The sequence below is a fragment of the Lepidothrix coronata genome, unplaced genomic scaffold (genome assembly GCF_001604755.1).
Source record: "Lepidothrix coronata isolate B3197 unplaced genomic scaffold, Lepidothrix_coronata-1.0 Scaffold48, whole genome shotgun sequence".
NCBI lineage: Eukaryota > Metazoa > Chordata > Aves > Passeriformes > Pipridae > Lepidothrix > Lepidothrix coronata.
Window position 1 is genome coordinate 3,604,866 of NW_016690228.1, and position 16,016 is coordinate 3,620,881.

At 41.9% G+C, this 16,016-nt stretch overlaps 1 protein-coding gene across 6 annotated transcripts in view; it reads left to right on the forward strand.

Annotated features, from left to right (window-relative positions):
* The first annotated feature begins 655 nt into the window (after nucleotides 1-655).
* Nucleotides 656-16,016, forward strand: part of FAM124A (family with sequence similarity 124 member A) — a 44,102-nt gene continuing 28,741 nt past the window's right edge. For all 6 annotated transcript variants that reach the window (XR_001874840.1, XR_001874839.1, XM_017815146.1 and 3 more), the window contains exons 1-2: nucleotides 656-754; nucleotides 10,804-10,835. Coding sequence is in view for 4 of the 6 variants with exons in the window: in XM_017815146.1 (XP_017670635.1) it covers nucleotides 696-754; nucleotides 10,804-10,835 (91 nt within the window). In the remaining 2 variants the exon portion in view is untranslated. The remainder of the gene's footprint in view (nucleotides 755-10,803; nucleotides 10,836-16,016) is intronic.

Genomic DNA, 16,016 nt, shown 5'->3' on the forward strand with positions numbered 1-16,016 from the left:
ACCAGTCAGCTGTCCTACCAATCAGCATTTATTCACAGGCAACATTCAAAATGCTCCTTTTGCACCATTACAGAAACTCTGTGATTGGAAAACCATCCCCTGCCCGGTTTTGTGTGTAATTTCAAAATTATTGTATTCAATGTAATGAGCAAGTGCCAGGCAGCACTGAAGGAGGGAGACTGGAGAAAGCTCAGCACAGTGAAAGATTTCAAATTAAAAGGCTGTAACAGCGAAATGTTCAAAAACCGGACGGAGAGCGAGGACGTCCATACCCCCAACAGACTCTCTTAACTTGCGCTGAATATGGGGCACCGCACCTTTAGCCCATCTTCCAGCTGGAAACGCGAAAGTGATAGAGTGGAGGTGTTGAAGTAGTTTCTGAAATACGAGCCTCTAAACCCGGTGTCCACGCGTGGATGAAAGGTCTTCTCTGCGGGCCGGGAGTGCTTCGAGGGGAGCGAGCGAGGCGGGCGGTGCCTTCCCGTCGGAGCGGGCGGCGGGAGGGCGGTGGCAGCGGGGCGGGGAAGGGGAGGCCGGGCCGGAGGAGCGGCCCCGGGCCCCGGGCGGGCCGGCCGGTGGCGGCGGCGGGCGCTGCCTCTCACACTCGGCGAGCGGCGGCGGCAGAGGCGGTCGCGGCAGCCGCCGCTCCCAGCGGGAGGGCGGGCTGGAGCCCTCTCCACCGTGCCGCCGCCGCCATGGAGAAACAGCCCGGCGGCGAGGACGACTGCGTGGACTCGGGAGCGGAGACGGGCGGGTGAGTGGCGGGAGTCGCACCTGCCCCCGGGCCGGGGGCGCGGCGGGGCTCCCGCGCAGGCCGCGGGGCTGCACTTGTTGAGGGCGGCCGCCGCTGAGCGCGTCCCGGCAGCGGCGGGGCTGGGGCGGCGAATTCGAGTGCCCGGCACGGCTGCCCCCCTACAGCGGGGGCCTGTGCCCCGGCACCATCCCGCTCAGCGCCGGGTCTCCTCTCCTCTCCTCCCCTCCCGGGGCTGGGGGTCAGCTGTGACCCCGCGGGGAGCGCGCCTGCCGCGGGGCATCACGCTGCTGGGGCAGCCCCGGGGAGTTCACATACCCCTACGGTGGAGGTCCCCACCGCCCTCTTGCTACACATGGGGAGGAAGACGCAAAGAGATCGTGGCCATAGGCTTTAAGTTTGAGCTCCAAAGCGCGTTGTGCTGCCTCAGTTGTGAGGCATTGGGCTCACAGCCCAATGTCTACAGCGGGCTGTAGACACACTGGTTAGGGCTTGATGCCCCACCATCCCCGTATCCTAGGGATAGTGCGGCTGGGGATAGTCTGGAAGCATGCCCAGGTACCTGTACTGTCCTTCAGGCAGTGGCACCGAGACAGCATCAGGCAAAGAGAGCTGACTCCTTAGAACGACCATTAGAGAGCCACCTGAAAAGCAAGTTAGATTTGTAGGCTTCCTGAAATTGAGTTGCTTCTGTCATGATACTCATCATGATACTTGTCATGATACTCATAATTTTGAGTAAACTTTGCTTATAGTGTCGTATCAGAATCAAGGAGAAAGACGTGTTTTCTGACTTCGTAACCCTACTGCCAGAGGTGTGCTATGTTTGTTAGTTGGACTGCTTCTCCTAAGTTCGTGGAGCTGCAAGCGTGATCCATGGCGTCTGCTATTCAGGTTGTGCCTTCAGCCCACCTCTGCTGGAGAGAGAGGAAAGTGCTTTCCAGCCCATCCTACATGCTGCTGCCATGGCATCTTGTCAGGAATGGCAACAAGCCTTTGCTCCTTCTCTGTCTCCAGATGAGCAAAAGAAGGTTGCATGCTCCTGTTAAAGTTGTTCTTTCCTGAGTCTTCGTTCTCCTCCCTTCTTGCTCTCCCAGTTGTTATTCTCCAGCTTCTTGTCTCCTGTATCTCCCTTGGCCTCTAGTCCAACTGTTGCAAAACTGTAAAGCTAATTCTTTATACAGTGGTGTCAGGAGCACAGTACTAAAACTGAAGTAGCAATATTACAAATAAAAACCAAAACGGTGAAAATTGAATGTGGTAATTTTTTTCATATATCCAGTTATTAATTCAAATTTTTTTTTTAATCTCTTCTGTAGTCTAAGGACTTTTTCCTTAACTTTGTATTGTAGGCACACCTAATGGTGAAAGTCATGTGACATGAACTAAAAGGAAAAAAATCCAGGCCAATTTTCAAATATTGATTAGTCCCCTTTGGGGAACCTGGTTAAAAGGAAGACAAAGTAATAATCAGTGAACTCTTGGCCAGTTCAAAGCTCAAAAAACCCTTATGGGTCAAGTCACTCTTAATTTGCTGTGTTTACCTTTAATAGAAAAACCTTGGTTTCCTTGGGACAGGCACTTGGAAGGATTTGACCCAGCTGGTAACATTAGCCTTTAGACCTCAGTGGCCAGCATGACAGCTGCTTGTGCCTGGCTTTGATGAGGTGCTAAAGCTGATGATTTTATGAAGCACCTCTCTCCCATGCTTGACAGTGGAAACTGAAGGTTGGTGTTAGAGTCTGTCTGAGGAATTTGAACAGGGACATATGGCAATTAATAATTGCAGTGCTTTGCACTGATGTTTATTTTGAAAAGCAATGGGTCTCTGCATTTCAATTATTATTTTTAGTTCTGTTTAGCAGCTATTTAACTCTGATAAACACGTTGCGTATGTCTCTTTCACAATGTTTATATTTCAGCTTTCTCACCAAACCAACTGTTCAGAGCACTTGCTTTTCCCTCTTACCAGAAGATCTGCTATTTGCTTTGTCTCAGTCCCCTCGCAGCTATTGCTAAATTGAGCTGTTTTCCTTTTTCTCCAGTTACTCAATGGTTAAAAAAAAAAAAAAGTAACTGTTTTGAAGTTCAGCTATCATGCTCTGAAAGTATAAGGAGAAACAACTGTCAGAGTAATTCAACAACAGTTTTATGTCGAGTGGTCCCTTTCTGTCACTCAGGGAACAATAGTGGATAGTGACTGTAGTAAATCCAGGCACTGCAAGTCCTTGTCATCTCAATGATTGTATGTAATGATGTGTGAGCTCTAATATGGAGCCTGTGGTGCTGAAGCTGCTTACAGCAGCTACCAAATTGAACATATCAAGTACTCCACAGGGCATATGTTGCTTGAGGTTTTGTTGTGGCTGCCAGCCACAAAAGCAGGCAAAACTCTGTGCTAAAGGCAAGATCAATTACAATTTGAAGACTTCATTTTCCTCATCCGTTGGAAAATATGTTCCTCCTACTGCATTTGCCTTGGTAAATAGGGTTGGCAAAGAGTCTGATGAACAAAAATAGCATATTTTCAGTTCCTGAATCCAATAAGAATGGATTGAGCTGGTGTTGTCAAGTACCTAAATAAAGGGTGTAGAACATATAAGCCAATTAGTTTATATTGGCTATTTATTAATGAGATTTGAAATTGTTTGTCCATCCTTGGCCTGAGAGACTCTGCCTGTACAAATTGTATCTTCTTGGGAAACGTATTTTTGGGGGGGGGGGTTAGTATAAAAACCTAATTTCATCTGCTACTGAAAACTTTTAGCCCAGAAGTATGGGGGATAGAGCTTTCTCTGGTAATAATTTTAGTAGTGGATTTGTATTATAAAACATGAAATTTTAGGAATATTAGAATAATCTTTCTTTGGACTTTTATTAGAAAGTGAACAGAGAGGAAAAATAAGTGGAAGAAAGACATTGAAGGGAGGAGAAATATGTAAGTTTACAGAATTGTAGTTAACTGGGAAAGAAAACCAAACAAACGAGGAAAAAAATACTGAGTTACTTAAAATTAATTGTAGAAATCTGAATTTTAAAATTTTCTTCATTTTACAAGCCATGTAAATGCAGTCATTTCACTCTTTAGAAAAGAGCAAAGGGGTCTGGAGGCTAAAACACCCAAGACAACAAACTAAGGCAATTTTTGAAGTTGTTAGGCATGCCTAATTTTGAAACAGATTCTTGCTACCACTAATATAGAGCGCAAAGTATCTGCTGAATTCACTATATTCAGGACTGATATCCCAAGTGATACATAATGAATATAGAAAATGGGTATTTTCTCAGTTCTAAAGTTCTTGATTTTTTATTCCTGATCTTTTATTGCCTTATGTTAGTTGTGTTCAAGGATTGCTTCTATAGGACTGCTCTCTCCTGTTTATCAAGCATACATGCATTAACTGAGCATTACACTTCAGTAAGATAGCTGACATTAATGAAGATTTCAGCATATGTGACAATTCCCAGCAGAAATTTACTTGTTCACTTAAACAGCTGTAAGAGCCCAGGCCTTAAAAGGTTCACACTTTAATTGTTAGCTTACTTATTGTCTCAAATTTTGCCTAAATACATAGTTTTTTTCTTCACTTTAAAGTCATTTAAAGTTTTTAGAAGTTGTAACTTTTAATTTATTTGAATTTGCAATTTTCCACTTATATTTCCATTACTCTTTGGCTACAGCTAACACTCATGGTGCTTGTTCCCTCCTTTAGATTTTCTTCTGTGTTTCTATTCCTCAAATTAATTTTGCAGAGATTATGTTAATTTTTTGACTGTGCTATATTTGTTTGTTGGTTTTTCTTATGGTTCTCACTAGCTGTTTGTGTGATCCTGGCCAAATTGCAAAATATTTGAGCCTCTGTTAACTTATCTCTTAAGCAGATTTAAAAAATCCTTTATTTGTTGCAGCTCTCTAAAATGTGTGAGATTCTAAAGCAGAAAATACAATTGTTAATAGAAGACAAGGAAGCCTATATAAAAAAAAGTATTCCTTATTTAAAGGTAAAATACTAAGAATACTGTATTGTGTGTCCTCAGTCAGAATGGGTTGATTAAATTATCAAATGAATAGTGGAATGGTTGGGGTGACAGGTTGTTTTCATGTCTCGTGTTTCTAGCTTAAAGGGATTCAACATTATGACTTTGTCATCTGTATGGTGGTCCTTCAAAATGACATGTCAGTCTCTTGTCACATATTTCATCCATCTATGAGAAACTCTCAGGAACACAAACCAAGGCCCCTTTTTTTTCAAGGCCTATTTTTACCTTGGGGCTTCTTTTGTTTTTTGCTGAGACTTTCACTTTATGTAGACACATCAGTCCAGATATGTCACGGTACTCAACTTGTCTCTGATTTGACACTGGAATAATGTAAAGTTGGGCTGCTTGTCACAAATTGGGTTTGAAGCACCATTTCTAACCAGATTTACTCACTGGAGTGAAGCTGTTTGGTTGAACCTCAGGGCAGGCATACCCCAGTGCCTGGCACAGGGGCTAGACTCTGAAAGCAAGGTTGAAACAGACTTTAAATCACATTCTGGTGGCCATGGGCTCTGTGCTGACAGCCCTGATGGCTAGGTCCCAGCAAGCAGTGAGGTTCACTGCAGCGGTGTGTATGTTCGATGTTTGGTATAAATTAGGCTTCTTCTGTTGCTAATTAAGAGAATGAGGACCTCAGGAAGATGACCGAGCCTGGCTTTGCATATGTAGATACATGATAGCTGATCTGTTCCTCTGGGAGTACTCTGTGAATGAGTGGTGAACAGAGTGTGCAGGCAGGTGTGTTCACTAAAGCACAGAGTGGTCCTGCCTCATCAGATGCTTTCTGGAAGATTACAAACAACCTTTCATTCTTATATGATAATGATGATCATGTCTCTCATGTAGAGTCACAAACATTACTGCTGGTAATAAGCTCCTGAGTGTAATGCTTAGAGCTGCATGATGGGAATCTGTCATCTGACTTTATCATTCTACTAGAATTCTAGAGCAAGGATTTTGAGACAAGTGGCTCTGAGTTATTCCATTTCAGTCATCTTGATTACACGAGTAGAAGTACAATGAAGGTAAGAGATTTGCATTGGACTGGTATTAGTGAAGCAGATCATAATCCGACCTACAGGAATTTGGTGAGAAGAAACCCAAGACAGAGCTACAATGTCAAATCTTCTAACTTGTGCACGGGGCTTTAACTGCTATTAAATACTCCCATGTGCCCTCTGGAGCACTTTGAGAGGAGGGAAGGCAAAGAAGCTGTTAAACATAGCTCTTAATATGTAACAGTGAAATCTGCAACAACTCTGTGTAGAGAAGACATGGGAAACGTGAATCCAACAGATGCTGTTCCATCAGTCCTAAGCAAGTGAAGGATGCAGACAGCAGAAGAGATTGTAAACTTTCCACTATTTCATTTTGGAGGGGTGGGATTAGGAGCCCTGCTAATGGAGACCATGGGCATATTGGGGTGTAGTATTATGTTAGAATTACTTGAGATCTGTTTGTTTTACACAGCAAACTGCCTTGTGGAAATGCTGCACGGCTCAGAAACCTTAGTTCCAGCCATGCCAGTGCATTAAACAGCATGTAGGGGTGTCCCTGAGCACCAGGACAGAATTGCCCATATTTTTGAATACTTAAAATGGTTGATGGCATCAGTTTGGATGGGCCCATCTAGCTCTCTCCCATGTCATTCCTGGGTATGTTTTACCATGGGCCGGGGACTTGTTTTGCCATGTTACCGTGGTTCAGGGATCGTTCCCAGCAGGCCACTCACCAGTATGTTTTGGAAGGCAAGAGGTTTTAATGGTACAGGTGCAGACTGTTTCATGGCAGTTGGCCTTGGTCCCAGACAGTTCTCCTGGGAATATTTGTTTATTACCATAGCTGTCAGTGCTGTATCTCTTAACGTGATGCTGTGCCACAGCTGATCAGTGTGCCAAAGAAACACAAGCACAGAGCAGTGCTGACGTAGCTACATTGCTTGTGTGATTCAGAGCTGTGATATAGCCATGTTTCTTACCCAAAGAAACAGTGTTTTCATATACTGTACTCAAAAACTGCAAGCTGCACTAGCAGCTACTTACTGGTATTCCCTGGGATGTTTCCCTCTCTTGGGTATTTTCTCTGTATCACAAATCAGCAATGAGCAGTGCACGTACGTCTCAGAGGATTGCTCGGGATCTTTTGTGCTCCTGATGCTATTACCCTCTCTGATAGCACATAGTTGTCATCCTTCAATGGCACTAATGGGAATCGAGGTCCCACCTTTATCTCAAGCTTCTACATTCCTATTTTAGTGCCTTTTGACATCTTCACAGCTCCTCTTTGCTGGTGGACTGTTAATTGAGGACAAATTCTTTGCCGACTGGTGTGTTTTCTGACTGATCAATGAGCCTTCCCTTTCACTACCTCACACTGTTTCAATACCCTTTTTGATAATTTTTATTTTTCTCATTATATGCCTATAAAAGTAATAGTCCTCTATTTGTTCAGTTTCTGTCCCAAATGTCTCTTTCCTTTTATTTATAATCTAACATCTCTCAGAGGAAATAGCTTGCTGCAAGACCATATAATTAGCCTGGAACCTCTGAGCCCCAGTATGGCCCCCATCTGTCACCATTAAAGACCATGAGTGTTTTACTCTTAAGTTATCCTAATGGGAAATTCCTCTTCCAAGGGAACTGATAGAAGCTGATACTTGGGATGTTTAAGCAGGAATGCAAAGAACAGGAAGGAACAAAGTAGTTTGATGTCCAGAGAGCCTGTATGCCCCAGGTTTTAGACATGTGACAAAGGGTCCTACATTAGGAATGCTGGTTTTGTAGCCTTCTTCACTAGACACAGCTAGGGAGACACACTTCAGACCTCTCCTTTTATTGACAATAGAGGTAGCTTACTGAGGGTGCAGTCCTCATTTCGGTGTCTGAGGTTGACGTATGCCTTTGAGCTTAATTATCCTTTTTTTTTTTTTAATTATGTGTATGTCAGTTATGCAACAAACATGAATTAAATATTAGGTTGAACAATATTAGAATTACAAAAAAACCCCAAAACAATTCTAAAGCCTATTAAAATGTGTCTATGCAATTAGTCTCCAAGCACACTATTGTCTCCTCCTTTCTCACTCCCCATCTTTTTATTTTTCCTCTTGTCTCATTTTTCAAGTCCTTCATGTAAGGACTGCTTCTCCCTCAGTTCAGGACTCATTAGTTCTCCATGTCCTATAATGTGCCTGCAGCACTTTGGGATAATAAAATAACAGTGTGAAGTAATAGAATGCTGCTACTACTTGTAGTAAGCAAAAGGCAAAATGTTGTCTGAAATACAAGCAGTGCAGGCTCATTTTGAATTAGCTGCCAACTGCTGAACACAGATACATTGAAGGACAGCCCCAGGCTGTTTTGAAACAGAAGTGCAGAGTAAATGAATCCTTGCTTGGGATGCTTGAAGGCAGCTGGATGCATATTGCTTCCCTCTAGGCTTATGAGGAGTGACATGTTACACAGTTTTCACACCCTTCCAAATATACATGGTGCCAAATGACAGACGTTGACTTGCTGCTGAAAATACTATGCAGTTTTATGGCCTGCATAGCACCTTAGCCAGCTCCTGGGATCACTTCCCCTTGGTCCCTGCCCAGCGCTGGACCAGTGATGTGTGTACGTTGCCCAGCAGTAGGAAGAAGCAGGTCTCCTTCTCTGCTCATGTTGATGTGTTAAAAAGATAAATTACTTGTTGGTAGAATTGGCTTGTTAAGGATTGGGAATTGACGTGCTTCAGTGATCTCCAGCCTAGGGGAAGGTTAGCAAAGCTTGGGGAAAGGGATTTACTGCTGATAGTGGGCACAAAGAATGCAGAATTTGTGGGCCACAAGGACATTTGGCAGAACTCCCAAGATAAGGAAGAAACTAACAAAGCCAACTCAGCAACTGTGAAGAAATGAGGAGATTGTGACCAGCGACTCACAGCCCACTGAGTCAAGAAACCCACCTACTCAAGAGAAAAACTGAGCATGTGGACTAATTAGCATGAGATGTGAGAGAATCATTAACCGATAGAAGGTAGAATACTAATCAATAAGAGAACTCTGTGACTTGTAGCCAATGAACAGTGATTTCTTTGTTTACTACAATGTATAAACGGTGTAAAGTTTTGATGACTGGGGAGCCAGCCCATTGCGGGTTACCACCAGCTGCTACTTTGTGCAAATGAGAAGAAATGGAAATACTTTGCCTTCATGTGTAAATTGGTGCTGTGCACCAGGCAGCGAGCCTACCTTTGGGACAACAATTACTGCCTCTGCCTTTCTCAGCTACACCGGGGTCCTGGAGGCTATCGGTTGAGGGATAGCACTTTATTCATAGAGAAGGTGCTGTGTAACAGGTATTCATGGGTGACTGACAGTGGCTACTAATGGCCTAATCCTGTGGTCTCTGCCAGTGTGGCAAAGATGTTTGCTTGCTCCCTGGCATTATCAAAGTGGCTGGGGGTACAGGATTAGCAAAGGAGAGTGAGTGAGGGAGAGCTGCAAGCCCCCATCAGCAACTCTCTCCCCAGCATTGCCCATATCTTTTCTGAGAGTTAGGATAACCTTATGGTACTTGATGGTATTAGCGGATCTTTTTTCTTGAGTATTGTGGAAAATTCAGGTTGTGTCATCTTTCACTGGTCCAGCAGGCTTGGCAAAAAGACTTGGTCTAGTGGTCTTTCTCACTCAAACCAGCAGTCTTGGCATCTGATCTGCAGAATACTGAGTGCTAAGCACAGAGCTGTGAAATATGGGGATGACTGTAATTGCTTTGTTTCTTCTGCAGAGATGTGTCCATATTAAAATCAAAAACAGATACTATAGCTATGTGGGATTGATTGTCCTTTATTCTCTTGGATGCCTGAGAGCCTAGAGCATGAAGGTATCCTGAGAATATGCTTAGGTGGTATCCACTTCCACACAAATATCTTAGGAGTCAAGGCTCATATGGTTTCTTTAACTTAAAGAAATGTTGCAAACTTGCTACAACTATTATATAAAAACAAGCATTTGGGTTTGAATCCAAGAACTGTGTTACAGCTCCCCGAGCACTTTAACTGTTATTTTCAGGGCACCACAGGGCATAAGTGTAAAATGTTAATTGTGGCAGAGTGCTCTGGAGAGTGGGGTCTGTTTTGAGGACACAGCAACTGGGAGGGTGGAGGCTGTGTGACTGTGAACTCCAAGCCGAAACACCCAGAAGTCAGAGGTAGGGTCTCAGAAGTGGAGTTTTTTTATTAATTTTTTTTAAGATTCAGTGATGGTGTATTTTATTTACCTTTAGTGTTTTTGAATCTTCAGGACATAAATGGGCTATATCTTAATCAGCCCAGAATGGGGTTTTCAGGAGATTGGGGTTAGTGCAGCTGAAAAATTAATTGCACTATTGTTCAAAATACTTAACTGCTCTAACTTTATCATAGGTAATCCAGTATGCACTGAACTAGAACCAATGGTTGTATAGTTTTATTGAGAGATGTCTTGAGGAGGAAAATGGTTTCCTAAAACAAAAAGCTTTGTCACCTGTTTGTATTTTAGCACTCTTTTTTTTTCTGCCATTTGTGACCAAAGAACTATAAAAATTCTGCTCTTCAAATTGAGTTCTCTTAAAAAAAAAAAGAAAAAAAAATCTACAAAGCACCATTTAGAGATCGTAAAGTGAGAAAGGTGAGGAGCTGAGTCAAAGTCTAGTAAGACTTCTAGTCCTGACCTGTGTCTGAAGCAGACTATTTTTTCCTTGTAGAGAGCCTTCTGAGCTTTAATTTTAACACCTGAAGTTAGGTAGCATGAATGCCCTAGATAAAACCCTAGTTGCTCTACTCACTTTGATTACATGTCAAAACTCATGTGAGATGCCAGTTTTTCTGAATCAGTGTTCATAACTTTTTCCAGTTATTCTCTTAGCACGAAAATAATGCTAAATGGGCATTAAACTGTTTTAATATACAGTATCTGTTACATTTGGTAATTTTTTCATGATCTCTTTTCAGTGTAATAAATTCTAACTAAAATCATTGTCTTGCAGGTCTGAGTACAGCCGTATGTCCTCTACCAGCAGTGAGTATAACTTTGATTATTTTTTTTTTAAACAGATTCTTGTATTTTCTATGTTTCTGCTTGTTTCATATTTATTAACATCAACCTGATGTTATTGATGGAGTTCACTTTGACGCAGTAAAGCCCCCATTCCTCCTCTTCTTGGATATATGTCTAGAAACAGCATAGAAAATTAAATTGATTAAATATTTATGACCAAAATATAAGCCATGGGTAAAGTCATATTGAAGCTCACAAGTATGCAAGGCAAAATGAGAATAAAACCTGTAGACACTGTGTAGCCAGTATGAATGGGCCCTTCATCCAAAGGAGTTTGCAGTGATGAATGTCATTAGAGCTGGGGAATGCAGGAATAATTGAATTATTGTAAGCTGATGCCAGTGAAGCACTTCAGAGCAAGTTTTTCTTTGATTTCAAAGATGGTAGATGCTCTACTAAGTGTCCCAGTCTTTCTAGGTATTTACAATAGCCAGTTGAATTTCAAGTTACCCAACTGATAAAAGACGAATTCTGGTGTCTGGATTATTTTTTATTTATTTTTAACCAATGCAAAATGACGATTTTTGTTTTTTAAGAACAAGGAGCACTTTTTCAGTCCTCTTTCTGCTCCAACCACTTCCTTAGTTGCAGGAACATACTGCATCCTCAGCACTTTGAAACGCAATAATGCTTATTCATGCATGGCTACTAGTATCTCTCTCTTGTCAAAGTGCAAAGTGATGCCTGTCTCCCTGGTTCACACATAGACGTGAGCATTATTTATGCCAAGCAAGCACATCAAAAATTCATAGATGACAAATTGTGTTTTGTAATCTGGATCTTTAGGAACCATGAAAATCGGAGGGGAAGAAAGCTGTCAGTTTTTTCTCTTTCACACATTCTGACTGAAGCGTGGAGAGGGTTATTTTCTATCTCCCATGGTCTTCAGTGAAGGACTTTTATTGATTGCAACAGGAGCTGGATCAGACAGTTTTTGTAATGTCTGGCTCATGAGCTGATGTGACTAGCAGGGAACTTGCTGTCTTTCCTCCATCTGCTCAGTGTGTGTGTGTGTGAGAGAGAGAGAGAGAAAAAAGAGAATTTAGTGCAGCTTTTTCCTAAATTCTGTTATTTAAATAGATTTCTGGATTCCCACTGTCAGACATAATTTTTGAAATGACTGGGAGGCAAAATCCAGGCAATCAACTTCTCATGATAGTAAAAGCATATTGTATTCAACTGGTTACACCAGATGTATGCCCCAGCACTTCCTCAGCTCACAATTTCAGGTGATGGGTTGGGGAATATGCTGCCAACTTCCTCGTCTTTTTGGGTGGTGGCTCAACTATTAGCCTAGTAGAGGCAGGTAAGTTCAGAAGACAGCTTGTAAGTAAAGTGTTTCTCATCTAAAAATTTGGTTTGGATCCCTTACCAACTTTGCATAACTGCTGCACATTTACAAATAAAGGTAACAAATTAAATTTGTAAGTCTTTGTTTTTATTAAATGAGCTGTTCTAAGGGGAATTTTTTTGTTGTGTGGCAGCTACTGTTTGTCATGTTAACTGTGGGCACCTTAGTGTCTTGCTGGCCACGCTGTCCAGTGTACATGGGGATTGCAGATGTATTTCAACATGAGTAATTTGTCAGTACAAGATATTATCATTCCAGCAAAGACACACAAGTTCAGGAGACAGGACAGTCTCCTTCTTTCTGTTTTCTGCTTCCAATGCAAATTATACTGATACAGCTTCACAAGTAGTATTATTTAACTCTGCATTTAGAGGGGTTTGTGGGGTTAGTTTGTTCAGACAGTGCAAGAGTAACAGAAACAGTTATATAAAAGAATTTCAGTAAGATAGAAATACGTTAACGTCAGAGGCTGGTAGTCAGTGGGTACATAATGTATTTGAAGAAGAGATTATTGGGGAAGAGAGGTTGGGAATGAAAGGTGATTTGGACCTTTTAATTTCTTTGGGGAAAAGATTAAACAAGTGATATAATTCTCACTACAGAAAGCAGTCTAATCAATGACGATGTTAGGCCCCAATCATAACACAGACTGTTGAAAATTAGGAAGCAAAGAATCTCAATTATCTGAAGCTTCTGTTCCAATCTTCATCTGAAGCTCCTGTTCCAATGAAGTGGAGTTTATCTAAACCAGAAGGATTATAAGATAATTTGGTTTTGTGGGGGTCTTTCTAGATGAACTCCACTGGACAACAGTTTTCCACAGACATGCCAAGAAAAGGTTAAGAGATTTAGGAGGTGAATTAACTACAGCTGCCTATGTCACCGCAGCTGAGCAAACTGCAGGACTTTGCACCAATGCAAAGGTGTACAGTAACCCTACACCCCTCTAAATCAGAAGTAGAATCTCATTGACTGCTATACAGCAGTGGAGGAATCATTCTGTATATGTGTTTATTTTTAGTACTTTTTTTCCCTAAGCATATGGCAGCAGTTATCAAGTATTACTTCAGCAGTTCAAAGCCCTGCCTGGTGGGTTAGTTAGACCTTGGGTCTATGCAACATCTCACTTTTCTTTTTTGCCTTTGTGTCCCAGCTTCAAATAATCAAAAAATCCTTTTTTACTGTCAGCATTCATCTAGCATTTGTGGTTTTGTACAGCACGTAATTTGGGAAAGAGTATCAAAGTTTCTAGAATGTGGGTATTTCTGCAAGAAAATGCAGCAGCTATCTGCTGTGCGGACTTTGGCTGTTGTCAAGGTGACTGTGCCACTTTGCCTTTTCTTATTGAGTAGAGCAAAAAGGCCAGGCAAACCTGTCCAATGGATGCTGCATTTTGAAGTATTACAGCTTTCAAAGGTTCAGCAGTATGATTTCAGTGAAGAAAAATGCTGATTATTTTTTTCTGAGTTCTGGTGTGTATAGTCATTTTTCCCTTTGTTCTTTAGGGGGAAGTGTGCTTTGTCTTCTTAAGAAGTTTTGCATATTGGTGTGCTCTTCATTAATCTAGGAAATGTATTAACCTTCTTTTTGCTCATATTTTTAATTACCTTTTCAATTATGGTTTTCAATTATCATTAGGGATCCCTAATTTTATGTGAGAGAATTGTGCTAGGCACTTTACACCCACAGAAGAGACCTTTACCCGAAGTACTTAATACCAAAATATAAAGACCATAGGTGGCATATGGATACAGACAGTTGGAATCACAAAGAAATAATTAATTAGTGTTGGCTGGCACAATAAGCAACAGTCTCTGTACATCATCATTTTAATTATCTTCTGATTGCTTTGAGCTATGTGTTTCAGGGACAATTTTCGACCAGGGAGGAGGAGTTTTGATGGGGGCTGCTTATTACCTCCTCTTCATAATCTTTGCCTTTATGATAATAGCTCTTCAGAAAGACCCAAACCAGAAGTGGACATTTTGAAGAAAGACTTTTGTGATTTGTGATATTCACAAAGGATGAGAGGAAATGGCCTCAAATTGCACCAGGGGAAGTTTTATGTTAGATATTAGGAAAAATTTCTTCACTGAATTGCGGTCAGGCATTGGAACAGGCTACTCAGGGAAGTGGTGGGGTCACCATCCCTGGAAGTATTCAAAAGACATGTGGATGTGGCACTTAGGGATATGATTTAGTGGTGAACATGGCAGTGCTGGGTTAATGATTGGACATGATGATCTTAGAGATATTTTCCAATCTTAATGATTCTATGATTTTAAATATTCCATACCTAGTCAGCTCTGGAGCCATACAACCAGATTATCTTAGAAATAATTGTGTAATTGAGGGGTTTGCTTTTATTTGGTTCTTTTTTTAGCTAGGCAGTGAGGTAGCTGCCTGGATAGACATTTGTACTGATCCAGCTAAGTTGGTAAATGAAACATAAAACTGGTCCCTTGTGGAAGAGTTTAGAACATTTGAGATAGCAAAACCCTGTAGCACACATTAGTTCGTGTTTTGCTTCTCAATGAGGTAAAGGGCTCACTCACCTGCTTTGCAGTTGGAAAGCTGGTAATTCACCTTCCCCTGCTCCTCTGCCTTTCTTTTAGCAGCTAGGAAACAACTGAGTCCTTCTGGGGTGTTTTTAGGTTGTTCATACTCTTCAGTGGTAAACCTGAGAGCTGGGATATTAAAATTTTATTTCCCTGTTGCACATACCCATGTTTCTAACCCATGGAATTTCACCCACTTTCTGGTTATAAAAATTAAGCACAAGAAAGTTTGTTTTGGCAGATTTAAGATATGTGGGTTACTGAGCATATCTCTTTTTAATAAATTTTCTGTTTGATATTCTGTTCCTATGCTAGTATAAATTCAGATCTCTGTTTCTGGATTTGGTCAATGTTTGGTCAACATTGTGTCAGTGTCATCTGCATCAGCTCCCTGGGCTGTGACCCTATGGGAAGTCCACACTATAGCAGGCTCCTGCCAGAACCTGCAGACCTTTGGAGAGAGGAACCCACACTGGAGCAGGTTTGCTGGCCACAGCAAAGTGGGTTCCCGAAGGATTGCACCCCATGAAAAGGGACCCACGTTGGAGCAGTTCATGAAGAACTGCAGCCTGTGGGAAGGACTCATGTTGGAGAAGTTCATGGAGGACTGTCTCCTGTGGGAGGGACCCCACACTGGAGCAGGGGAAGGACTCCTCTCCCTGAGGCGGAAGCAGTGGCAGAAATAACGTGTTGAACTGACCATAACCGCCATTCCCCGTCTCTCTGTGCCACTGGAGGAGAGGAGGTAGAGAATGGGGAATAAAGTTAAGCCCAGGAAGGAGGGAGGACTTGGGGAAAGGTGTTTTTAAGATTTATTTCTCATTATCCTACTTTGATTTAGATTGGTAATAAATTCAACTAATTTCCCAAAATCAAGACTGTTTTGCTCATGACAGTAATTGATGACTGATCTCTCCCTATCCTTAACTCATAAAACTTTCATTATATTTTCTCTCCTCTGCCCAACTGAGGAGGGGAGTGACAGAATGGCTTTGGTGGGTACCCAGTGTCCAGCCAGGGTCAAACCACCACAAGATGCCTTGTAACAACAGCATACAGAGAAATGGCTTCCTGTTACTTCTGTATAATTTCAAAATCTGTCTTCAATGAACTGTTAAAGATGATGAAAACTAACCAGTAGCAGGAAGAGGAGTGGATTTGATTTGGGCTTTGAAAAGTCTGTCACAAATCTTGAATATCATAATATAGTTGCCTACTTTAATTTAGGTTTGT